The 27,333-nt window shown below is 42.7% G+C and overlaps 1 protein-coding gene across 17 annotated transcripts in view; it reads left to right on the plus strand.

Moving 5' to 3' along the window:
* The window catches only part of Rbms3 (RNA binding motif single stranded interacting protein 3), a 1,002,574-nt gene that overhangs the window by 890,377 nt on the left and 84,864 nt on the right, over positions 1–27,333 (plus strand). For 13 of the 17 annotated variants that reach the window (XM_050141447.1, XM_050141449.1, XM_050141450.1 and 10 more), the window contains 2 exons: positions 7,135–7,231; positions 9,534–9,584. In XM_050141447.1, coding sequence (XP_049997404.1) covers positions 7,135–7,231; positions 9,534–9,584 — 148 coding nt within the window. The remainder of the gene's footprint in view (positions 1–7,134; positions 7,232–9,533; positions 9,585–27,333) is intronic. The other 4 variants (XM_050141453.1, XM_050141460.1, XM_050141463.1 and 1 more) reach the window with 1 other exon arrangement.

The raw sequence follows: 27,333 nt of genomic DNA on the forward strand, positions 1-27,333 counted from the left end.
GGCCCTATGTGCAGGCACATACCAGCAACACTGGTACTTCTCAATATGCTGTAAAAATAAAAACAGTGAAGAGTATGAAGAAGAGATGGGGAGTTGCTGGAGGGTTGGGAAAAGTTGGAACATAAGAGTTGAGGAATGGGTATGATCTCAGATGTATTACCAATTAATAAAATAATCAAATGAGCAGAGTCCCATAACTGCCCTTTTAATACTGTGCTGTGAAACTAGAATGGAGACTTTGTTTAGCTTATATGTTAATCAGTGTAACTCTGCCATAGTAAGACTTGCTGTTGGCATATAGTGACTGGGAAGTGCCAATTCCTTCTGTCTGAATCCAGCCAAGTTGCCAACCGAAATCAGTCGAATATCAGTTTTACATAAGAGTTGGAAGTTAGTGTCAAAGTTGTGACCCCAAAAGAAAACCTGAATAACTTCATTTTTACCATAGATCAGCTTTGGCAAAATAAAAATGTCTGTTCTTCTCTACTCTTGCAGCCGGACTCTACTGGAATTTTCTATTACCATCAGCCATAGGTTTCTCTCGCGTAGAAGCCCGCTATGAAATCTCATCACTTTCTCATATGAGTGCGGTTGATGAGAAATAAGCCTTCCCACATTCCAGAGCACATCTTTCCCGTGCCTCCTCCCCCACAATACGCTGCATAAAGCCTCGCAGGGGAATTGACTGGGGTGTGTTCTTGTGGGAGGTGAGAAAGGGAATGTCTCCTGGGTCATTCTTTGCCAGCTGGTTTAGGCATTTGATATTAAGTGATACGGAAGCCTATCTTATTTCTCTAAGAAAGAAACGAATGAAAAAGCTATGTTGGTATTCCAGTAAAAATGACCAAGAACTTATTAATCTCAGGCTGTTGTATTACCCCGTGGATCGTATGCATGGATCCAGCTCTAACAATATTGCCTGTGGACATGAAACACAAGCTCTTACTGTTTATTTTGGTGGGCAAATAGGATTTTGTATGTTTTCTTTATGGTAAAAACATTCCACCCTGAGGTTATTGATATGTCCGTGTTATTTTTATTGTGAGTGAAATGAGATTTACTGTATTACTGCTGGCTGAGAATCCCCCTGAGGTGGTCTTTCCTTAGGCAAACTGATACTCCATTAGTGACCCCACACCCTCATTTTCCTGGGCTTAGGAAGCATGCTTGCCTTTCCTGCCTTTCAGGCAGAAACCTCAGGAACTCTTTGCATTTCTTAAGAGTTCACATGGAGCAGGGGCTGGGGAGATGGCTCAGTGGGCAAAGCGCCTGCAGCACAGGAGTGATGCTACAGTGTGCGTGTGTAATCTCACACTCCTACAGGAAGATGGGAAGTAGAAACAAGAGAATTCCTAAGGTTCAGGGATGGGCTAGCCTGGTGTAGACAGCAGCGAAATGAGAGACCTTGTCTCAAAAGCAAAGTGGGAAATGAGGACCAACATCTGTGACTGTCCTCTGATCTCCACTCGCAAGTCAAGTACCTGAGTGCATGCCGTACATGAAGATAGACTTTCTATGGGCAGCTTAGAGTGCTATGTATTAGTTTGCTCTTAGCCCATCATCATTTGATGTTTAGTTCCTGTGAAGCCTCATCCATATGCCCACCCCAGGCAAGGTTCTTAATGTCAGCACTATTAGCATGTCAATCTAGATAAGTTGTGGGTAGATTTTTTTCCCCTGTGCATTGCAGAATGATTGTAAGATCCCAGAACTTTCTGGATGTCAGTAGCATCCGGTTGTTTCCAGACTTTGTCAAAGGAAGAAAGAACTACTTCAAGCTTAGAACTGTCCAGTTAAATATATAAAGAAGGCTTTCATGCAATACAAATCATATATGTGTGTGTGTGCGCGCACACATATATGTATATGTGTGTATATGCATGCATGTATGCAAGCATGTATGTATGGCTCTGGAGTGAGGATGGCTCAATGGCCAAGAGCCCTATATGCTCTTCTAGAGGACCTAAATTCAGATGCCCAGCACCTACATGCCTGCTCATAACCATCTGTAACTCCAGTTACAAGGGATCTGGCACCCTCTTCTGGCTTCTCAGTCTCTGTACACATTGATGTAGGTAGACAATCATACACATGAAATAAACAATAAATCTGAAAATCACTAAACATTAAAAAAAATCTCTTAAGAGAGTAAACTATTTTTGGTTGAGCCATTTGCCTGGTCATGCATTCTCATGGTCTTGTGACATCTTTCACCAATCATGACATGCATTATCAGATAAAAACCACTAAGGCACATGCATAGAGCGCCTCTTACTTTGTTACGGTGACTGCAAGTTAGGTTGATTTTCTATTAGCTGCTCCCCATTATATAACACTTCCACTTGAAGCATTTATTTGGATTTGGCTAAATGTATATCTAGGTAAAAGGTAAGGGCTTTGTTTCTGTGTTTTGTATATACATGTGTGTGCAGGTGCAAGTGTGTTTGGAATTGCATATACATGTGTGTTTGCACTCACATGCATGCATGTGTGAGTGTATGTATATGACATCACTATGTGGTATGATGTATTGTGTGCATATGTGTATGTGTGTATATGATGCATGTGTGTGCTTTTACTCGCATGCATGCATGTGTGAGTATATATAGGATATGTTTCTATGTGGTATGATATATGCATGTGTGTATGTATATATAATGTGTGTCTGTGTGCATGTACATTCATGTTTAGGCCAGAATTTAACCTTAGATCTCAATCCCCAGGAGACACTTAGCATAACTTTTGAGAAGACAGGGTTTCTCACTTTCCAGAATCTCACCACAAGTAGACGAGGTTGGCTGTTGAGTGAGGTTTAGCCACCCTCTTCTTCTCTCCACTTCCCCAGTGCTGGGGTTACAAGGGCATGCTACCACAACTGACCCTCCTTAAGTGCATTCTAGGCAACAAACCCAAGTCTCCTGTTTACCCTTTGCTGAGCTATCTCCTCAGGCAGACAGTGTTTGAAAAGCATGGTGTGGACATGTGTCAGGGTCCCAAACACACTGCGGTCCTTCATTTAGAGTCAGTGTTTCTCCCTTGGGTCCAGCCCTCCTAAGCCCCAGCTACCACACTAGCCTCTCCTGGAATGCCCCAACCTGGGGGTTTCAGAAGATTCATGTGGCTCCTCGTTGGATTTGAAAAACAGAGCAGAAACATCAGGATCACAGATTTAGGAGATACGGTGCCCTGTCCACCCTTCCCAGCGTGCTGTCGGTTCTGAGTGACTCCAACTTGAATGGCAGTGTCAGAACACGCTGCGCAGTGTGAAATGTCGCTCTTGTTTGACGGATGGGATTAGAGAAGATAGAAAGAAAACACACGAAAATTGCCCCCACGGGTTCCTCTTGTGAGTGTACATTTACTTGGTTGGTTTCTTTGTATTTCCATTTCTGCGTTCCCCACAGGATTTCTTTGCAAACGCTGTCAATCCAATTTTTATTGCTTTCATTTTTAATACGCCGATTGGAACATTTTACAAAATAGACCGTTCTTACTAAAATTTATCACGTTTTATCTGTCAATTTAGGAGCTTGTGCCAAAGGTTACATCACTGTATGGGGCACGGGACAGATACTTTGTTGAGTGGCCCTGGGTACTTGGCTTGTCCTTAGCAGCCTAGGCAAAGTCTCTCTGCCCACTGCCTCATAAACAAAATTTGTCAAAGACCCAAAAGGGATTATTAAACGCTAACTGCATTTTTCACAGAAAGGGGTTGCTATATCTATTTATGAATGCCCTTCATTCTTCAAAAGCAGACAGTACTTAATTTCCCTTGATCATTTACCAAGATGTGGTGTGGGATTTCCCCTCTCTGGCATCTCGTTTCTGGCTTTCTGTCTACTTCACAGACCCATCTTCCATGGTCTGAATTCTAGCATTGACTTTGCGTTCATTCAGTCAGTCAATAAACAGTCACTACGATACTCCAGTTCCTCAGACTCCCTCCTAGGCAGCAAGGCCATGTTTACCTGAATCCACATTGAACTAACATTTTAAGGAGAGATATAACCATCTGTGCAGATAAATTTCACACTATACTGCTCAGTGGGATTGGGAACAACAGGATCATGGGGAGGAGAAAGTTCCAGAATCTCAGAAAATTAAGAAATATGCTGTATTTTCCAACTGGGGCTTCCATATGGAAGTCATTGTCTAAACTGCAATTGATCTCCTCACAAATGCCAAAGACTTGAAGTTCAAAATCAAGGACATAATTTGCTTTCTGTGAAGGTGCCCCCTTCCTGGCTTTCTGGGTGCTTCCATCCTATCTGCTAGGTGATTCTTCCTCCTGTGTGGGGGTGGGGTGGAAGAATGGGCTCTTAGGTATGTGTTTTTAATTGAAATTACAAATTCTATCTAGCCAAGGACCCACCCTTGTTATTCTGTTTTACTTTAATTGCTTCTTCGGAGGCCTATCTTCTAATGCAGCCCCTCCAGAAGTCCAGATTCCAGTGTATGAACCGCAGAGGTGGGAGACACATTCAATTCATAGCAGAGATATTTTTTGAGAAACTTCTCACAGCTTCAGTTATAGAGCAAAGGAAAGTAATAAAGGAGAGGGATTTTTTAAAAATGGGGCCAGAGATGGCAGTTGCTTCGTTAGCAATAAGTGCCTGAAGCCATGACAGTTGAGAGGGCAAGAGAGGGGCCCCAGAAGCTGGAAGCCATCTGTGGAGATAGATTTCCCATTGTACTGCTCAGAGGATTGGGAAGAATAGGATCATGGGGGCGGGGGGGGGGGGGGGAAAGTTCCGGAATCTCTGGTATGGGAGCAGAGAGGTTGGCAGTAGCCTAATTGTCAAGCCAGTGACTGAATTCTGCTCCCTTGAAGGCTGGTCGGCGGATGAGCGCAAAGGTGAGACACACTGTGAGGGACGAAGTAAAGGAGTATTTATTGTGTGATGTTCTGGAGTCCCGTCTGTCATGGGTACACACAGTAATGGCTCAGGAAACATGTTAAAGAGGAAAATAGAGACCCGAGAGATGGCACTGTGGCTAAGAACACAAACTGCTCTTTCACAGGGCCTGGGTTTGGGTCTCAGCACCTAGGTCACATGGCTGAAAACCACCTGTAACTCCAGCTGCAAAGCTTCCTATGGCCTCTTCTGGCCTCTGTGGACACCTGCACTTGACAGTGCACAGACAGATGAGCAGACAAACACGCATACACAGAAATCAAAATAAAAAGGACAAAGACAGTTGTCTTATATGAAGCAATCAACTTCATAAAAGACAGTTTAGAAGCCAGGCAGAGGAAGGCCAGTCTCTGTGAGTTCAAAGCCAGTCTGTTGTTCATTGTGAGATGCTGTCTCAAAAACAGTGTTTCCTGCATGGCATGATGGTATATATCTTTAATTCCAGCACTCTGTCAGCTGAAACAGGAGGATCAGGAGTTCAAGACCAGCTTCAGTTACTTAATAAGTTAATGGCCAGCTTTAAGTGACATGAGACCCCTTTCCAAAAGCAATCCTCCCTCCAAAGCAAGGACAATTTGGTAGAATTTTGAATATATATATATATAGTTTAATATATATTATAGTTATATATATATATATATAGTTTAATAGCATGTTTTCTCGTTGGGGTATAACTCTATGATTGTGTCAAGCGCACACCGTTTGAACCCACAGAAGCCAGGGTATTGAAGAGCTGCACCTCCTCCTAAGTCGCCTCCCTGTCCTCTAGAATCAGCTCCTTCTGTCAGAACTAGACTATACCAACTGCTGACCTAGCTCTGCCTCTATGATTCTGCCTTTCCCGCATTGTGATATAAACAGGATGGTGCACTTTGCAGTGTTTCGCATCTTTAATGTAACTTAACTCCCTTGAGCCCCAACTGCTTTGATGTTCCCACTGGTTACAGCCATCCCTCCTCATTCACAAATTTCACATTCATGGATTCCACCAACTAAAATAAAAAGTATTTGAAAATATTGTGCCTGTCCATACACATATCTTGTTCTTGCCCCTACCCTCCAGACAATGTGCTCTAAGTACTTAGAGGATTGGTGCTTTGTCTTAGATATTATAAGTAATCTAGAGCATAGGGTTTTCAATTGGCAAAGGTGGATCTTGATTTTTCTGTATCCTCCAAGTGTATCAGGAAATGCTTCCTATTAGGGAAACTCGTGTGACTCTGTCTTCAAAGTGCTGGAGAACCTGAAGGGTTAATTAAGGCTTCCTCCTGCTAACCGGAGAATGAGCATCGTGATTGATTAACTTTTGTTATGCATTTAGCAAAGGAAACAGTCACTGCTTTATCCTTGATTTTTCCCAATCAATAGGAACAGGAGTGCAATCATGTGACCTCGGTTTCTGTGGGTGGCGGCTTTGGTCTTTCACATACATGGAGCTATGTGGGAGGAAATAGGGCTTAAAATCCTACTGAACACTTAGACACCTGGTGGATGTGGATGCTAAGACCTATCCCACCGGTTGATAAGTATCCCAATGGTTTCTGTGTCCAGGAATTTCTCTGATTTCTCTGTAGTCAGTCTCTAGCAGGTTATTCCTCGGATTCATTAGTTCCTATTCTCGCCCAGTATCATTTCACAATTGTTTAGAGAGGCTTCTAGAATGTCAAGAAAATTAATTGTTCATCATACTTTTCTGGAGCATGTCCCATGATCCTGTTATCTATACTACTTCCTTGATGGAATCCAGAAAGTTCTTCTTTCAATCCAGAAGCAAGTCATCCTCTTTCTTCTCTTTCCATGGAAAAAATATTCTCTGCAGGAAATATGGACACTAGCACAACATATCTAGAACCTTCTAGGAGTGAAATCTTATTTCCTGAACAGATGCAATTGTTGTGGTCAGTCACCAGCCACCCTTACAAAGCCTGGCACCTTCTCTATCCACTAGTCTTTGAGAGGACTCTTGGACACCACCACCTTGTGTAAGGCTTGATACTTCTCTCTGCCTTTTATTACCAAGACAGCTGTGTTCGCAGTTGATCTTATAGGATGATTGAAATTGTCCCTGTGTTTAGCTAATTTGAGGAACCAGATATTGTAAACCTTCTGGAAGAAGAGTGGGGGCTCTCCTTCCCTGGCGTACGCAGTAGAGCTGGACTATAGCGAGACATGCAGCAGCTTCCTTCATGAATTCTTTTTTGTTGTTTTCTGTTCGCAGATTTTATTCTTCACCGTACAGTCTCGCAACCAACCGCATGATCCCACAGACATCCATCACGCCATTCATTGCTGCCTCCCCCGTCTCCACATACCAGGTACGTCTGCTCACCTGCACCTCATGCGAGATTGGTCCTATGTAGTCGTGTGCTCCCGAGAGCCCAAAAGTGCACGGGAGAATTAAAAGAAAAATGTGTGGGCCACATAGTAGTCATCCCTTAATACGATAATGTTCATGTGATTAGTGTAGGCTTCCTGGCTTCCCGGGGTTAATTTGCATCTGTTCACTGAATAATCAAATCTCACATGCTTCGCGCTCTTCCAGCCTCTGTCAGTGCAGCTCCTTCCATGCTGGGAAATGATGCTGCCTGCCGTCTGCTGTTTTCGTTGCTCACATTCCTCACTGGGTCTTCTTTAACAGCTCCTTTGTAGGGATCCCTACTCCAGGGTGGCGTGCCATTGCCCTCTCTCTCTCTCTCTCTCTCTCTCTCTCTCTCTCTCTCTCTCTCTCTCTCTCTCTCTCTTTGGTCACAGTTGCCCTGTTAGATGGGACATCCCAATAGGGAAGATCATCCCAGTTGTAAAACATGTTTCTTCTTCCTGCTCTTTACCTCATTTCTTATTCCTAGAAAAATAAGACTTTGGGGGTCCCGTGTATGGAAATTTGGGGGCACCGGAGATTTACTGTGTGTCCTACACTAAGTGTTCTAGCCAGTAGTTCCAAGTCCGGAGGTGAATTGACATAGTCCAGGCCTACCACAAACCCACTTCTTACCTTGTCCGTGGGAACTAGCTGCCAGCTGTGCCCGGCACTCTACTCTGTACCTGCTGCTGCTCATCGCTCCTCTTCCAGCTCTCATGAGATCACGCCTGTAAATGCTACATAGGACAGATGTGAATGGGGCAGGATTGAGAACACACAAGTGTGCGGACCTGGGATTTCTTTGTAGCAGGCAGAATGTGTGTGGGTGAGAGTTTCAGAGTAAGCAGGAGGCTAATGTCTTCTATTGCTACTAATCCCGTGGCCTTTCCCTGGCTCGGTCACCCCATACATTTTCCAGGATGTCCCATCTGTCAGAGCATCAGCTCGAAGCTGATATGCTCCTCCCCTTAACCACGGGGCGCCCTAGAAGCACACCTTTCCTTTTTTCCACCCAGACTCTTGCAAAGAGATCCCCACGCCAACTGGGTAGAGCTTGTTTAAATTGGATGAGGTATTTCCAGAGTGGCTGACCTCTTAATTGCTGTCTCTTGGGACTCATGAGGTTGTGTGCAGGTGTGTTTTTTCAGTTTTGTCCTTCCTTTAGATGTGCGTGCGTGCATGTGTGTGTGTGTGTGTGTGTGTGTGCATGCACACACGTGCATGAGTGTAGGTTGTCTTTTTTTTTCTGATCTTGGCCTCTGCTGGAGCCAAGACCACCCACTGAGCCACAGCATGGAATACTTAGGTGACGTGAATAAAATAGCCAAAGAAAAGTGATTACATTCTCCCAAACGGCAGATTATGGCTTTTTTCCGCATTAATTCTTACTTTGCGCCACTTTAAAAAAAGAAATTCTCATTCAGGTGACACACACGACACCTTCCTGAAGAGCTGGTGCCTGTCATACACATTTTTCTCCACAGTACCAATTATCATGAGAGAATAATATCACACATGTGTTTAAGTTGACTCAACCTAAAATATCCCTCTGCACTTTCTGTTTTATTTCTTTCTGACACTCCCTTTGCTACTTGGCTCGCTCTAAGATGGGGTCGTCTGAGTGTGTAGACCTGCGGTTTTGAGGGAAGGAGTAGAAGCGTTAAGAGTCAACCTCTGATTCTCAGTGTCTCCCTGGATGTCCCTGGGACCTGACCTTCACATAGTCTCTGGCCCTTTTTATGACTTTAGCCTTCAACAAAATAAGGTTTCAGGGTTCAACTAAGAGGGCTGGGGAAGTGGCTCAGTCAGCAAAATGCTTATGATCCCCAAAACCCACAGAAAAAGAAGATATAGTGGTACAAATTTGTAATTTCAACTAAGGAGGCAGAGAAGCAGATTTTGGGGCTCACTGAAAAGTCAGCCCACTTGACAAGTTCCAAGCTAGTGAGAGAACCCGGCTCAAAAATACGAGGTAAATTTTACCTTATGAATGACACATGAGGTTGTCCTTAGGCTCTTTACAAATGTATGTACACACGCACACACATGTGTGTGTACTTGCACACGTGCACGAGCACACACACACACATCGTGGCATGTGTGAGCATTGCATCCAGCCACGTAGGTGGGGAATTGCTAAATAAATCAGGGCAGAGAATTCCCATCTCCACTCCCTATGACAGTGCAATGCCACCGACCGCAAGAACGAGGTTTCCTCTGTGATTGCCTTGTCCTAATGAATGCTGTTTGATGCATAGGTCCAGAGCTCTTCATGGACGCCTCATCTGCCATACATTATGCAACCAACAGTAAGTGTTCTCAGTCACCTGAGGCTCGATATTTCTATTATCCAAGTGCAAGCTTTTGTGATGCATAGTGGCTTCGGGGTGGAGCTTTGGTCATATACTAGAACTCTTTCAGACAGGCACTTTCCAGAAGCAGAGCGGCCACCAGAGAAGGCACAGAAGCACATGCCACGGGCAGCTAGAGATAGGGGTGGAGACGGAGGCAGAAACCGAAATTTGCATGAAAGACGACACCTGCTTCAGAGAGAAACTCAGAACTCTTGCCAATTAAGCCTGAAATATGAAGAATAGCTTTTTGGGTCCCCATCATTTTGTTATGGTCCCCTTAATCTCAGTGCACTGTGATAGACTCTGGAGACATTTTGGGCCATCATGGCCAAGTACAGACTCATGAAATGCATTTGTAATTCCTGCTAAGAAAAGATAATACCTGGACAGCAAAGTGGGTAGATTTTGAATGTTAATGTCTATTTGTCGTTCTATTCTTTCCTGGGAAAGAAACGCCTTTCAGAACGTTCCACGTACTTTCTATTTGCTGGATTAGTGGTTCCCGTCCCCAGTTCCCAGTGAGAAGTATTGCAGGAGAGCCTGGAAAGCAGCAAGAGAGCCCTCTGGTCTTGGTTGGGTTTCGCAGTTTTTATAGCTCTATAGGAAAGGAAGGAAAGAGGAAGACAGATGGATAGAATGAGAGAGAGAGAGAGAGAGAGAGAGAGAGAGAGAGAGAGAGAGAGAGAGAGAACTTCAATAGCATCACACTCATTCAAGTATGAGAGAGGGGTCAGCACCTAGGCAGGGAGTTGTGTTGCTTGGGTTTCTTTTTCTATCACTTAACAGTGTTTAGGTGGAGGTTGCGGTGCAGAAACCATAAATGACAAAATACTTTAGTCTGACTACCATAAACATTCTCATTATAGAATTTTAACCTTTTAGATACCTCATTTGCATAAAGCCACCATAGCAAAGACCAGGGGATTAAAAGTACACACACACAGATACATGTGCAAATTTACTGGACTCAGAGGTCAGAGACTATGTTTTACAGATTTGCAAGTCGTCAATTCATCTTTTTAAAAAGTAACTTTTCATATTGCCTCTAGCATTTCAATAACTATCTTTTATTTACATACTTCAATGTATATATAACTTACCACCACAGAAGTGGAGTCTGTATTTTGCAAATCCCTCTATTTTCTCTTATTTATACATTTTGGGGGCTTCCTGAGTTCATCTTGCCTGTGTTCTATAAATTATAACAATATGTCCAATACAGAGCAAAAATCCAGGCTCTCTCTCCAAGCCATGAGGTAGAATTCAGCATGTTCTGCCAAAGCAATATATAGCCTAGCACAGACCAAGTCATCTGTGGGAAGCTCAGGAGGTCTGGCAAGCTCGGGAAAGGAGACTGTCCAGAAGGAACCAATAACCTTCTAAAAATAACAGTGTGCTTACCTACAGAGTACTAACGCTTGTCTTCTCTCCCTCTGAGAGAAGCACCGTAGCCTTGTGACCAAAAGGAATGTACATCTGGAAAACGCCAAACATTTGTCCAGATGTCATGGATGAATCCCCAGTTCTTCTTGAACTTCTAAAACAGGGATATAGGGACGGAGGGGAACAGACAGATAGACAGGGGCGGGGTGGGAGGTTGCTTAGATCTTAATTTCAGCTGGAACTAGGGACTGTAGCCAAAGCATTCTGATTCCTCTACCGCAAAACATCTTCAGCTCTGGCTGCATGTGTGTTTAGAGCCTATCTTTTCCCCTCAAGTAGTAGGTGTGTGTGTGTGTGTGTGTGTGTGTGTGTGTGTGTGCGTATTTTAATGCATCTCTTTGGATTTTATCTGGTCAATGATACCACATCATTTCCCATGATTGAGCTATGTATCATGGTTGGGCTTGGCCTCTAAGGCTAACATGTGAAGTCTATGGCTCCAGTCGGTTGCTGGACAAAGGATTGTCTGGGCCACCCACCACTTTGTTTTCTGAAAATGAGCTAAACAGTGCCATGGCAACACAGGGTTTGTAGCATCAGCTGCACCCCCAACAGGCTCGCTGGTTGTCTATACTGTCTAAGGAACTTTACCAGCTGGTCTGAGGTTTTCATCAAGGCAACAGTAAAAGTGCTCTTCCTCTCTAACTCCCTCCCTCCCCCTCCTCTCTCTCACTCTCTCTTTCTGATACAAATATGTAAATATAGTTCAGCTATTTGAGGCCAAGAAACAGACTAACTGGGGCTGGCAAGACAGAACAAGTTGCTGACTGATTGTGTTGATTCTTGACTGGGATTACTGAGCTGGGAAATTGTTCTAGCTCATAGGGAACTGAGCAACAGATTAAATTTTCCTTGTCCTCACAAGAACATAGTAATCTCTAAATAATTATGGATTTTGTTCATTAAATGAGATGTAGTACCAATGCTGTGAAATATGTCTTGGCAAATTATCAACAAGTTGAAATAAATAGATTATCTAATTATATTTTAAATAATATCATTTGTAGAAAATGGATGTTTGTATGAAAATAAACCTAAGGATAATTGAGTAAACCTTTTTCTAACACATTTGGGGAGTACTTAAATTCCTTGCCAGTAAGTTCATTGCAAATACCTTTAGTCATAAATATGAAATTATTGATATCATTAATTAATATATTTCCCAATTAAACAGTTTAACATCTAATTCTTAAAGATAAAAGCTATTAAGCCATGAGAACAATCCAATAAGCAGCACCCCTCCACGGCCTGTCCTGACTTTTTTCAATGATGAACAGTGATGTGGAACTATAAGGAAGATAAAAAATAAGCCTTGTCCTCTCCCCTCACCAAAATAGATAATAGCTATTAAGTCTATCTTTTATCACTAAATGAAGCTTGATTGACAAGTATTTTCATATTGTCAGTATCTACATCTCAAATATCTAATTCCAATTATTTTCAGTCCCCCCCTGTCCTGCTTAGCTTTCAATGTCAATTTGAAACATCCTGGAATCAGCTGAAAAGAGTCCCAAATGTCTGTATTTGATTGGTATATGGGCGTGTATGTTGTTTCTTCGCAGCCATGAGACGTAAACCGCAGAACTAGACAAACCCACGTAGGAGTTTATTAGGGAAGGGCAGGAATGAGAGGAAGGAAATGTGGCCAAACAACAGTCCCCGAGGTGCTGGCCAGGGCTGTCAGTGGCTGTCCCGTTGCTGTGATGTCAGTGGCCGCCCAGCAGCTGTGCTGTCGTCGGTGTCTGTCCCATTGTTCTGTCAGTGGCCGTCTCACCCCACCTCTGGCGTGGGTCTTCTGTACCGCTGGTGTGCCGCCTTGCTGCTGTGCTATCTATCAGTGTCCCTTGGAAGATGCGAGCGACTCTGAGCATGCAGCGGTGCATACAATGCAGGAATCCTAACATACATGAGGAATTGTATTGACTGATACGTGATGCAGGAGGGCCCAGTCCACTTTGGGTGATACTATTCCCTGAGTAAAGATCCTGAGCTGTGTACGGAAGCTAGCACACTATGAGAGAGTGAGTGGGTGAGCCAGAGAGTGAGTCTGGAAGCTGTTCCTCCAGTTTCTGCTCTGACTCCCTTCAATGGTGGATTGTGACACAGAAGTGCAAGACAAAACAAACTCCTTCCTCCCCGAAACTGCTTTTGGTTACATTTGTCATTATAACGGAAAGGAAGCCAGATCACCAGATCGTACCTCTGTCTATCACACATTTTGTATGCCATGTTGTGTGTGGGCCTCTTTGCGGTGATGGCTCTTCACATTGTGGTGCTTGTGTGCTAATGCCTACATGGGCACCGGATGCTTCATCCTGACCCGACGTCTTTGAGGTTTGATTTGGAGGACCCTGCCATGCCCTGAAAGACCATAGTCCTTGAAAACAGAATAGAGCTTCTGTGAGGTCATGAGGCCTTGAAGTTGAACCCCGAGCCCTGGGCCTTTTGCCTCATGCTTGAGGAGCAGTGATTGCTGAGTGAGAAATGAATATATGTGAAGGAAGGGGTGGAGCTTGAGTGAGAGGAGATAAACAAAACCATACAGGTGTATGCTGCTCTCACATGCTGACAAGAAGCGCACCTAGTGCAAAGGCTTTCTTCTGGGGACTCGAGGGGAAGGCTCTTTTTTTTTTTTTTTTTTTTTTTTTGGCAACCTGAGTGGGCAAGGCTTTTTTTCTGGGAACTCAAGCAGGGGAAGGATTTGGGGTTAGAGAGACACAGTAGATTGTGATGGGGAGATTATGGCATTGTGAAAAGTCCCCAGGTATGGAGTGAACACAGCTTACTTGCCTGCCATGCAGTCGGAAAGCAGAGGAGTGAAATGTCGGTGCCTACCTGGCTTTCTTCTTTATCCCTTTGCGTTTTCTCTGAGATCCCACGTCATAGGACGGCACAAGTCATATTAATGGGGGGTGTCCCCCCCCAGTTATTTCTCTCAAGAAATGCCCTCACAAATGCACTCATAGTGAGCTTCACCTAGGCATTTTTAAAACTAACCAAATTGACAATCCATGTTAGTAATTCCGACAGCTTTCCAAAGCGTGTTGTTCCAGTCTGTTTGTCGTTCGTGCCTTCCCTTTCTAAGCAGTGTGCCCTTTTATTAACTTAGAACAAAAGAGTCTGGGGAGATCAATGAAAGAGCCCTCCTGGGGTATAGCCAGTGTTCTGGTGTTTATATAGGGACCAGTTCACATTTCACTACTGTACCTGGATCCAGAGACCTCATTGGATCTTCTGGGATGCTGTCAAATCCCTCTTAAGGAAGATGACCATGTCTGTTTGCCCTGGTTGCTGTGAACTAAGAAAAACCCTAGGGTGTGACACATTTGACTGTGAGCAACTTTCCAACAGGCTTGCTTGTCCCTGCGTCTCAGCCCAGGGTTCTCAGCTGCTCTTGACTGTTTTCTGAGAGGTCAGTGTCACAGCATCTGGCTGGTGGACTGCACAGCGCGCCTGCTCTCCAGAGCAGCGCAACTGATGGGAAGGACACATGATCACATCGTGGACAGCTCTGTATTCCAGTGCACGCGTATTTCCTCAACTCCATACTAGGAGCAAAAATAAATGACAATTTTCAAGAGAATGCAGAGTCCCATCGTCCTCAGCTCTGTTTAGGCTCCCGTGAATCCTGAGCCTCCTATTCTTCATATGGTTAGTTAGTGTTATTTCATCTCAAGGAGAAAGGTCACCTTTCATTTCTACTTAATTATAACTGGGTTATCTAATTACAGCTGGATAAGAAATGTGCGGTGCCCTTGTTGCAGCTTTGATAGCTATCGCCATGTTGGCTGAGTGGTGATTTTTATGAGGATCAGACCCTGTGTCTAGAGCTAAGGAGCGAGGAGCAGCTTCCTTTTGACAGTCAGCAGGGCTGTTTTGGAAAGCCAGAATACTGAATTTGAGTTGTCTTTGCTTAAATAGGGATAAGAGCTAAGCTCTCCTCCCAGGGCTTGTGACATCTCAATTTTTAGGGGTGTTTTCTGACAAAGCATAGCCCCAGATGTGAAAAGAACATTGCAAATTTGTCCCAAAAGCACTGTTTGGGGGCACTTTCTCTTTTATACCAAAGCCTGAACAGAACAAAACATCCAAACCTTCATGTTTTCATTACTCAAATGTCAGAGCGAGATGTTTAGAGTATCTGCAGAAATAACCTGGCCATAAAATATATACGTAGTCATGAGAAATAGCTCCCAACCTATAATAACAACTAACTCCTACGGTGTGTGTTACTGCTTCCAGCAGAACAGAAACCTTGGGGATAGGGGCAGCCTAGGGGCAGCCATCTTCTCTCTGGTACCATTTTCTTTCCTCTTATTATACCTCTGGAGTAAAGGAATCATGATGAAGGCTTTTGCCGTGGTAGACCCCTTGCCACCTCTACTGGCTTTTTTGCTGTTGGACACAACTCTGAAATTCTTACTACAGCACATTTTCAAATGGAGACTTAGGTGACATAGGTAAATACCACCATACGAGGTCCACACTTCCCCTTGTGTAGAATGTGAGAGCATTTGCAACTAGAATTCCTTCATGCATAGAGTCTTCGTAGAAGTAACCAGTATGCTTTGTGTGGTCAAAGAAGGATCTATGGCAGCCATATTTTTGGCTGTGAATGATTGGATTCATTAAATATAGGGCAAGCCAAAGTAAAAAATAAATAGTAAGAGTTAGACAGACAGACAGAGAGATGGATGGATGGATAGACGGACGGACGGACGGACGGATGGATAGCAAAACATCACTAAATCCAGTACTCACAACATCTAACTGGGGAAACCGCCTGGGCAAGTCCCTTTCAGGCAGACTCTAGAATCGAAGGCCAACAGAGTGCCCCCCTCTGGTGGACTTCTAAATGAAAGAGCAAACAGCAGCAAAGATGACATTATCAAACTGTGTGCCCACAATATGCAGCAGAAAACAACTAGGGAAGTTGAGTTGTCTCGCTGGTGGTGCATTGGCTCCTCCCTCCTGCGGCAGGTGTTTCTATACCGTGGGATAAGCATACCCACCTCTGCTGAAAATGGGTAACCCCCCCCCGCCTCGTTGTCCCAGACTGGATGTTTTTGCTCAGTGACTGTCTTGCATTGCTTCAGTCCATGATGCAGAGTCAGGGGACCAACCCCACTACAGATAAGTGGCCTTGGAGGACACTTGACATAAATCACTTGGGTCTGAAATGGCATGTGGGGGAAACAATGCCCACTTCCAGAGCCAGGAAACTCAAAAGAGCTTCTCAGTCAGTGAAATCAAACAGCACATGATAGTACGCCGGTCATTACACCTCAGTCACAATATCATATCACCCGATCTTTAATCATATTAATGTGTATGTGTAGGTACCGAATGTGCATATTTTCAACACATGAACAAGATTGGTCTCTAAGCATGGTTACAGCTTGTTTTGCTTTTCTCCACTAATAGAACTGTCTTAGTTTTGCTTGGCTATAACAAAATACCTGATTCTGGTATGACAAAAGAGAAAGTGATTTGCTTTGGCTCAATGACTTAGCCACTTTTCTCTTGACCAAGTCAGCTTATAAAAGGGAGTGTTTATCAAAGGTTCATGATTTCAGAAGGTCAGAGTTCATAGCCATGATGGTGGGGAATATGGCAGTAGGCAGGCACATAGCCACTATCTCTGTAGATGAAATCTTATGTCTTAGGACAGCAACTACAAGTTAGCGCAAAATCTAACTTGGAATGGTCTGGGTCTCCAAGTCTATCCCCAGTGACACACCTCCTTGTAATCCTTCCCAAGCAGTTCCACCATTGAGGACCAAGAATTCAAATATGTAAGCCTATGGGAACCATTCTCATTCAGATTCCCAAACTCATGATTTTCCAGTCTGAAAATCAAAGATAGACAGGGACATCTGTTTAGGCCTCTGTCTCCTCACCCTCAGATGACATCTGAAGGCTATAGGGAACCCCCTCCACCTTGAGTTTAACCTATACATTTAACAATCCTTTCCCCAGCTTCTTTCGAGTAACCCTCTTGTTCATTAGCATTGTAGGAAAGCTATCATTATTTTTTGTCTTTAATCAACTGTAGATGTTGGATTTAATCCAAACTCTTTTGAGAAAATGGTTTTATTCCTTTCCCTTTTACCAACTTAACTTTAATTACATATTTTATAATTGTGTAATTTTTAATTTATTTCTTGCACTGGAAGCTCTGCCATGAACTGCATTTTATCAGAATATAAACTTCTTTAATACATATTTCTAATTCTACCCATTAATACTTTATTCATTATTCTGGTATTGAATTTTATTATTGGGATTAATAGGTGCTATACTGTTTTAAATGCCCTTGTTTTAATAAAGTTTCAATATCACAATTGCAAACCTTCATGAATATACTTTGAAATAATTATTTATTCCCTAAATTCTGGAATAAAAATTAAAATTGTCTAGAAATGTCTGTTTTTGAGAGTTTGAAATGAGTCACATGAACACCATTCTAGCTTTTGGGAACAGATGTACATCTTCTGTCAAACTCCCTTTTAAAAAATAATGACAACTTCTATCTAATTTACAGAAGACCCAAACACATAGCCCATTTTTTTGACATATGAAAATACTACATGAATCTTACAAAGAGTCAATATTGTCACATCATTGACAGTCATTCAGGTAGCCCTACCTGAATGCACTGGGCCACAGGATAAAGGAATAGGAGTATAAGGGAGCTGGTAGTGAAGAAGGAGAGAGAGGTTAGAGATGGTAGTGAGGGACAGATAATAAAAGTACATTATACATACATAAGTATATAAAGTTATGAAGTAATTAAAGAGTAACAGAGGAATTGAAATTCTGTATAGACAAAAACAATAGGTAGTTGTAGATGAACATTGTATAATTTTTTAAATCATGAAATTGTTTATCACATTTTCACTGTGATAAAATATGAGGAGCTTTTCCTCAAGGTTTCCTTCCTTCCTTCATTCTTTCTCTTCTTGCAGTCTAGTCTCAACTGGGATGGCCAATTACTTTCCATGCTTTTTGTGTTACCCAATTCAAGGACTTGGGTTCAATGAAAAAGAGCAACCATTTAAAATAAGGGAGCACCAGATACATGTGGAATGTCCTCTGCATATTAGAAACTGAGGAAAGGAAAGTTGTTTTAAAAAAAATCATCCAATCATCTTCTCTCAAGATACAAAGTCACAACACAAAAAAATACATACATTTAAGACAATTTAGCTAAAATGCATAGTTTAGTTGAAAAATATCTAATGTTTAACAGTTATATGGAGAGGAAAAGGGGAGCATCTTTGAGAGCAAAGAGGGAAGACAAATTAATATGTCCTGATGGGGACAGTGTCTGCAAGTGTTAAAAAGTAAGGTGATCTAAGTGAAAATAATATACAAAAGTATGTGGAGAAGATTCCAAGAAATTTCATTGATCTTGATTGAGTCAGATGTTCGGTCTGGAATGAGGGAAGGATTTGCTTGGAAACACAAATCCTTGTCAGTGGGAATTAAACTTTCATGTAGCCAATATTGACAGACTGTGACACTTTTAAAAAGGTGTTGTTTTTATGTGTATGATTATGTTTGCCTGCATGAGGTTATGTGCACCGTGTGCATGCAGTACTCAAGAGGCCAGAAGAGGGTGTAGGATCTGGTAGCACTGCAGTCACAGATGATTGTGAGCAGTCATGTGGATGCTGGGAGCTGAACTCCCATTCTTGGTAGAGCAGCCAGTGCTCTTTAACCACTCATCTATCTCTCCAGCCCCTCTGACCTCATTTTTATTAGTTTGGAAGCACCAGTGCTCTTGCCTAGAATTTAGGTTCATTTCATAAAATAATGACCTGAATTATAAATCATTTCGCAGAACTGTATGAAAACACTATAAATACCAGTAGTGTAATGTGTAAATCAATCACAAGTGGAGAAAAAAATGTTTTGCATCAGGAAAAAGCCATTATTCAAAGCTATAAAGTAACTTTACACCCATAAAGATGCTGTTGTTGGTAACCTCTACCCTCTAAATACCTCCCAGGAAGGCATGTAGGAAAACACGTGTGTCCTGCTAGTTGAGATCCCTTGGCTTCAAAGCACAAGGACATTGAAGTGTTTTGGTGTCTCTAAAATCCTTTGCAATCTCAACCCATGTTCTAGCACTTTTTGATAGACTTTTCAGACAGATGCTGGCATGCTAGTACCCTGCCATCTCAGCACTCAGGAGCAGAAGCAAGAGGACCAGAATTTCAAGACCAGCCTGTGCTATAATAGGGAGCTCTTGTCTCAAAAATCCAAGGGCTGTGGTAGTGGCTGGGAGGAAAAACACTTGCCTAGCTTGTGAAAGGCCCTGGGTTTGATCTGCAGCATCTCAGAACAAAAGTTGGATTCTTACAGATGCTTCAGTCTCTAAATGGTCATAATTAATGAAATATTTGTCTTTGATGCTATGGAAATTGGCCATGATACAAGTCTGTCATCCTGTGCATTTCTATATAGTATTTTATTAAGTGTCTTAAATATGACACACTCTATAGTATTTTATTAGGTGTCTTAAATATGATCCAGCAGTGCAAAGCACGCTCTGTGACTTTTTGATAATGTAGACACAGCATTCTGAACAGATGAGTGAATGACTGAGACAAAATTTCAATCACTCATGGCCTCTCGTGTATCCTTATAGTACTCTGAATTACTTCATCATCCACCAACCAGAATGGCACTACCTAGCTTGGTGCTTCCTAAAGGTATCAGCATTGCTTCCTTAATAGCTAGTTAACATCAACGTAACTAGATACACATGCCAACTGACCTGTAAACACCTCACTTCCTAAAGGATGCAAAAGTATAACTAAAATAATGTCCATGCCAGACTCTCCAGGAAACAACAGGTTGCCAGGGCAACACAGTCATGTAGAGGTAAGGACAAAGAACTCATTTTATACATGGCGCTAGTACCAAGGGAGGTACTAAAGGGTGGAGAGTGAGAATCCGGGAACTCTGAGCATGGTTTTTCGTAGCACAATGGGGTGATACATTCTTTCATATCTATTATGATATGTCCATTAGATAGACATTGAGCACTCATTAAACAGGTACTCACAAATGGGTTCAAATTGTTAGAGAACCCTAAACCCTAAATTTTAAACATGTCAACCTCATTTTCTTGTCTCTTGGAGCAGCATTGGAATTCTGTTTCTGAGAAGATTGACTGGTGCTGTGTTAGCCTTGGGGAGCCTGATGACTTTGGCTTAGGTGTTCATTCTGAAGGTCAGGGTCTTCATTAATGATGTTGACTAAGGGGGGTTTAGAGATGGGGGCGATAGGTCAGCCAATTAGTATATACCAGGGAAGAGGTGGATACTGATTAGGAAAAGTCCTCGGGTTCATAATATAATATGCTAATTTCTTTCCAGTTGCAGCTCTCTGTATTCATGGATTTCTGTTTTGTTTCATCTCATCTCTGTCCCATTTACTGAGAATCTGGCAAGTTGGATGATTTGGGGTATTTCATGCACTTGATAGCCATGTGTGAACATCATGGCCAAAGACTATAGGGAGGGAGGATGATACCTGATCCTGTCTCCGCTCTACCATCTTTTTTCCTCCCGGAAGTTAGTAGATCCAATCTCTAGAGGAAGCAGTTTGTTTTCACAATAAGACAGGATGTTGCTTAGGTTGAAGAAAAGGACCAAAGTTGAAAGAGTTCGTGCATATTGTTTAAAACATGGTTGGATTGTCTCATTCCTGTGGACCAAACTTTCTATTGGAAAGCCTCCATTAGTTAATTGACTAATGAATTTGTACCAAGATGGGTTTTGAACAAAAAAAAGGGCAGCTCTTTCCTTTCCAGACCAAGGTGAGCAACAAGGGTTTCCCCATCACCTCCCCTCAGGCTATTTACAGCTAGAGATGCATTTCCAAGGTTGAACTAGTTGACTGCACAATGGTATAAAGCTATATGCCAGCACCCAAGAGGAAATGCGGCAGAACCGTGCATTAGAATCTAACCAGAGCCCCCTAGTGAGAACTTGACTCCAAAACAAAGAAGCAGAAACACAGAAAGAAATCAGGAATGCAATCGAAATGAAGGAAAAAGGAACAAGCACTCATAATGGAGGAAATCCATGTGTTAACATTTAAAATATGGGTTTCTTCAATGGGGGCATATTAAAATTATATTTTCAATTTTCTAAAACCAAAGTCGAAATAGGCGAAGTAAGAAAAGGAGTGATCAAAGAAATAGGAAAGAAAGAAAAGGACAGGAAGAAAGGAGAGGAAGGAAATATTGTTTCATTCTTGGGTGAAAGGAGGCCCATCAAATGGCCAGAGAAGAGATGTTGTTTCTAGTACTCCACTCTAGACTAATAGTGCATGATGATCTAATCCCATCTCTCAGGGCAGTGCCTCAAATCATAGACACTATGCTGTGTTTCTTTCCATCACCATGGAAACCCACTTACAGGAGGAGAGAAACATTTGTGAAGGCTCAGCTCACAGTTTCAGAGTCTGGAGGCTGAGTGGATGCTGTTTCTGTGCCTGTGTGTGAAGAGGCACACATGGTGGCTACATGGTGGGTACATGGTGGAGAGGGTGATAGGGCAAGTCAGCTCACCACATGGTTGGCAGGAGACAAAGAGAAAAGAGGGAGTGGAAATAAAATACTCTTCAAGAGTGTGCTGGTTAGCTCTGTCATCATGACCCACTCTAGAGTGACCTGAGAAGAGTCTCAGTGAAGGCTACACTAAACCATTTGGGCATATGAGTATGTCTGTGGGGGATTGTCTCAACTGTCTTCATTGCTATGGGAGATACAGACTAAAAGCAAGTGACATTATTTTCTTGGGTTTGGGTCCTGGACTGCATGAAAGAGGAGCGAGAGAGCTGAGCTGCGGACAGACAGGCACTCGTCTTTCTCTGCTGTAGACTGAGTGGGAGGTCCCTCACTGCTTCTAGTTCCCACTGTCTTCACTTCCCCACATTGATGGACTGGAACTTCAGCTGTGAGAAGAAATCAGCCCTTCTTCCTCTAAGTTGCTTTTGTCAGAGTATTTTATCATGGCAATAGGAAAGAAAATAGGACAAAGAGCATGGTCCCAGTGACCTCCACAAGTGTCCTTATCTCCCGGTATGCCACCTCCTCAGGCTCAGTCATCACCATGTAAGCCTTTGAGCATCACTCTAGAGCTAATCATGACAAGTGTCTGTAAAGAGACCTTTTCTTATAAGGAAAAGATTTCCTCTTCAAGTCTATCATCCTCAAGATTTACTGTGAGGTAAGAAGGACAGCAAGGGTTGGAGAGATGACTCAGAGGTTAAGAGATCTTCCAGAGATCTTGAGTTCAAGTCCCAGCAACCACATGGTGGCTCACAACCATCTGTAATGAGATCTGGTGCCCTCTTCTGGTGTGTGTATACATAATAAATAGAGAAATCTTTTTTTTAAAAAAATGATAGCAAATGTCACTGACTTCATTCATGTTTCCAGTTTCCTTAAAGAAGATTCCTCCATTACAGCATAGTGCCATGCATGTCAAGGCTACTTCCCATCTCATAGAAGAAGCCAGATGGCACCAGCATTTTCCTAATGGAATGTGCTTGGTGCCTTCAGCCTCAGCAAGTTATTTGTTGAGAATTTGCAACATTGTGCTTAAGATCTTCACCTAAAATTCTGTGTCAGGGTGAAGACCAAACAGCCATTACTGCTCCATGGCTAATGAAGTATATGTGATGTTCAGCATGGATAGAGCCTGATGTGTGTGTCCAAGTGATTCAGGGCAAAGTGTACTCCTTAGCAGCAAACAGAGATGAGAAGACAGAATTATTGGATAGAGGCTGTAAGAATGCTAGGGTGCCTACGCAGATTGATGACATCACTTTAGCTTTAGCTGGTGTCAACCCATCCTTCCTGATGGTAATTACCCCCAAGGTCAGTTGACTCTGACGCTGCACTTGAGAGAACTGACAGCCTTCCTTGCTTTCGGTGTGAAATGTCTTGCGTCAGCAAATGTTTTACATGACAGTCCTCCAGGCTGTGCTGCTGTTTGGAAAGACCGTGGCACCTTCAGGGGGTGGAACCCTGCTGGGCAAGGTGGGTGATTTGTGGTAGGCCTTGAGACTTGATAGTCTTACACCTTGATGCCAGGGAAATCCATGTGCCTCACCCTCCTGCTGCTTGCCTTCCCCACCATGGCAGACTGTGTCCCTTCTTAAATTCTAAGTTAAGCTAAGTCCTTCTTCCTTTCAGTTGCATTTTTGGTTATTTGGTCACAGTGATGAGGAAAGTAACTCATATGGAACCAAACCACCTTATCAGCAGAGAAGAGGAGGGTAGCTTTCTGCTGGCTTTGTCTAGAAGACATGCATGAAATTGACTGATATCATACTACATCTTTCATATTTTTAAATGAGGATGGCATGCCTGGGGAGATGGCTCAGTGGCTAAAAACGTATGCAGCTTTTCTATAAGATCTGACTTTGGTTTCTGCTATCCATTAACATGTAGTTTACAACCACCTGTAGCTTCAGCCCTACAGGATCCAATTCCCCCTTGTGGCCAGTATGGTCACTTGCACTCATGGGCACATACCCACACAAATACACATTAATTAAAATTTAAAAAGTGAGTCTTCAAAAAATAAGGAGTGTTTGTTCGGTCTATGCCACTCAACAGAGTGGTTAAGAGATGCGAGGAGGAGGATGAGAAACCTGAAAACAGGTGCTGTGGAGGAAGATGGAGCCGTACCCACATTAAGAAGAGCAATGTGACTTGGCATGCAACTCTCATGCAGCACAGAAGAAAGGAGCCTTATGTTCAACTGGGCCTGAAAAGATGATTTTAAATATTCTTGCTGCTCCTACAGAGAACCCAGGACCAGTTCCCGACACTTGCATCAAGCAGCCCCTGAGGGCCTGTAACTCTAATTCTAGGGGGTATCTGACACATTCTTCTGAGCTCTTGAGGCACCCACATATCTGTGTGCATGCCCCCCCCCACTGTAATAAAAGTACAACCTTTAAAAACGCAACCCTTTATTCAGAGGAACTTCTCTCAACAGATAATTTGAATGTCTTTTAATCAGTGCACTTTATAGTTAGTTATGCACAACAATGTTTTATATTAAAAACCAGTTCTGACTTTCTTATCAAGCCTTTCATCTTCTAAGTCCCAGTTCTTATAACCGCTGTTGTTCAATAACTAAAAAGGTCATTCTGGGGCCCACTTTGTGTTAGGTGCTGTTTGTCAGCATCCCTGATAGCTCATCTCAGGATGATCTCTTCAGCTTTCTGAGATGACGGATGGAATCTAGTTTAAAGGAAAGCTTAGAAGATGTCAGGATAGAAACAGTTCGTGTAACACCAGGATGGAAGAAACAGAGAAACAAAGGATCACTTGATACAGAAGAAAGAAGAAGAACTAAGACTCACCACAGGTAAGATGATAGTGTCAAAGTCTGGAGGACTAGAAATCCTGGCCAAGATGCTAAACAAGAAACAACTCTGTCAGGCTCGCTAGACAATAATAGAAGAGATGGGGAGTTTTGCTTTAAAAAAAAAAAAAAAAAGCCAGATACCACTGGTTTAAGAAAAGAGAGAGGTTGGCAGTTAGATCCTGTCCTAACCATAAAACACATCCATAGTTTCTGCAAGACTTCTATCCAGTGGGGGATCTGATGTGTGGCTCACTCCTGTATGACAGGTCAGCTTTAGAAGAGCCCCTCTGGGCATGCTCCCTACCTTGCATGGCCCTATGCAGACAGCATCTGGAAAGCGAGCTTGGGACTGAGCTATGGAGGAGGCTGGGAAACCAAGAGTGATACTATGTCAGCGAGGCTGAGAGCGCCTCCTTGTGGCCCGAGGCAATCGTGGGTTGGAGGAGAACTGGCTGGATACACACACACAGAAAGGAGGCTCCAGTGGTGAAGGACTCATCTGTCCAGTCGCCCCATTCCCTTTGCCCTGAGCGGGATAGCTGGGAGACTGATAACCCTGAGCCAGAGGCTGGCTCAGCAGTCAGCTTGACTGCTCTCTTTCTGCCATGATGCTTCTGCTCACAGGACTGAGAACCCTAAAGCTTTCATCCAGCTGATCCTCCCTGCAGCCTCTTTTCCTACAGGATATGTAATACTGATCAAGATTGCACAGTACTGAGAGTGGTACCATAGTAACAGACCTCGTTTTCCAAGTGCCTCGGTCATTCCGGACATACCCTGAAACATCCCTTGTCTTTGACATCAGCCAGTGCGAGGTGACAGACTGGAGCAAGTAGTGACGGCAGCACCCAAGAGCAGTGGAGCCTCCACTACTGCAAACTCAGTGCTGAGGTCAACAGGATGAAGCAGAGTCTTTAGCTGGAACTGACCATGCCCTCCACATCCTGAGTTCTCAATTTAACAATTCTTTTTAAAATTTATTTCAACTCTTGTGTACCCCCCCCTTTAATGTTTTATAACACTCGGTATTATTCAAAAAGCAGATTATAGATTGTATTTTTTCTCCCTCTTTATTTTTATCTATTTATTAGCTTATATAGTTTTCCTTATTGGGCAGGGTTTTTAAAATTACATTTTCTTTTCTCTCCCTCTTTGTGATATTCTTTTCCTGTCTTCTGCTTGTTTCTCCTTTTACTTAACCTGGTTTCTTTTTTTTTCTCTGTCTGCTGACTCCTTCCTTTATTTCATCCAGTTATTATTTTCAAGTTTACATAAATAACTTTCAATTTCATAGGTTACCAAAAACATGATTATAATCTTCATTTCTGTGGTCATCAGTGATGGTTTTAATTGGTTTAAAGTGTATTACTATGCCTGGCTTGATTGTGCAGTTGCTATTGGCATAGATTGTCATCTCCTCTCTGTGTGTCCTAAGGACAGAGCTCTTCAGAGAAGGCAGCTCACCAAGTAGACTGTCAAATGAAGCTGGAAGAAGCAACCATCCCCATAGACTTCAGATTGTAACACAGGCAGCCATCCCCGCAGACTACAGACTGTAACACAGACAAACCAGAAACATGGAAAAGCAAGAAGACAGGATTCCTCCAAAAGATCGTACCTTGGCAATTAGCCAAGTCCAAAGATTCATGGATAGAAGACCCAACAGTGAATTCAAAAGTTTATCAGTGACTCAGAGAATGAGGAGAAAGCCAATGAAGAAATTAGGAAATGAATTCAGGGCCTAGAGGAAAAGTCAACCACATGAGTGAGAAATTCAGGCAAGAAATCAAAACTTTGTAGAAAACAAATGATAATGTTAAAAATGAAAAAATTCAGCAAAATAAAAACATAGCAGACAACATCACCAGATGACTAACCCAAACAGAATAAGGGGTTACAAAAATGGAAAACAAAGTCAAAGAAATGCTGACTTTGGACAACAGTAAGAAAAAAACTGATCATGGCTGAAATGACTAAGGATTATAGTATATGACCCAGAGAGCAAGACTAAGTCTGCAGAGAGAAGATGAGATAACATCAAAGGGTATAGAAATTTGCTCAATAAAATTATAGAAGAAAAACTTCTATGTCTACAAAAAGATATTGATATCTCAAGACAAGAAGCAATTTAGAACTCGAAGTAGACAGGACCAGAGAAGAGTATCTTTCTGACAAATTATACTCAATATGCAGCATTTATAGAGCATTTATAGAGCATTTATAGAACAAAGAGAAAATGATGGGGGAAAGATGAATGCTGACTGGACAAAGGCAAACACACTAAGGTACTGCGAGGCTTCTCAGTGAGAACTCTATAAAGTCAGGAGAGCATGGGATTACAAATTAAAACTCTGAGTCAGTTAGTGAGAGGAGGATTCGTGCATGGCCAGAGGCACGGAATTCCTTTGAACATGGTAGGTAGACTTACCAGACCAGACATAGATTCATTCCATCTGTAGCTTCCATAGCCAGGTTCGCCGTCCACATGTGGCACTAACAGACGTGGTGGGAATGGTCCTTCATCCTAGCTGAGATAACTGGTGACACTTCTAGGAAAGCTTTTACTGGCCACTAGTAATTCCAGATGTTATGCAGTGCTTCTCAGACCTAGGCATATAAGGGACTGGCCATATGATGATATTGCATCAAATGTGCTTGTCTTCTGCGCCCTAATTTAAATGCTGGCTGGCTATGCCTCTTGCAAGAAAGATTATTTACCTTGTTAATTATGCCCTTTCTTACAGTCAGAATTTTCGAGCTAATTATTTGTTGTGCCAACGTATGCCTTTTGGAACCAACCAGTGCATGCACATCTGATGTTTTTACTTACAGAGTTGATCACGGTGATATGTTAA

Source organism: Alexandromys fortis, unplaced genomic scaffold (genome assembly GCF_014885135.2).
Source record: "Alexandromys fortis isolate MF-2015 unplaced genomic scaffold, M_Fortis_MF-2015_v1.1 scaffold_44, whole genome shotgun sequence".
In the NCBI taxonomy this organism is placed as follows: Eukaryota; Metazoa; Chordata; class Mammalia; order Rodentia; family Cricetidae; genus Alexandromys; species Alexandromys fortis.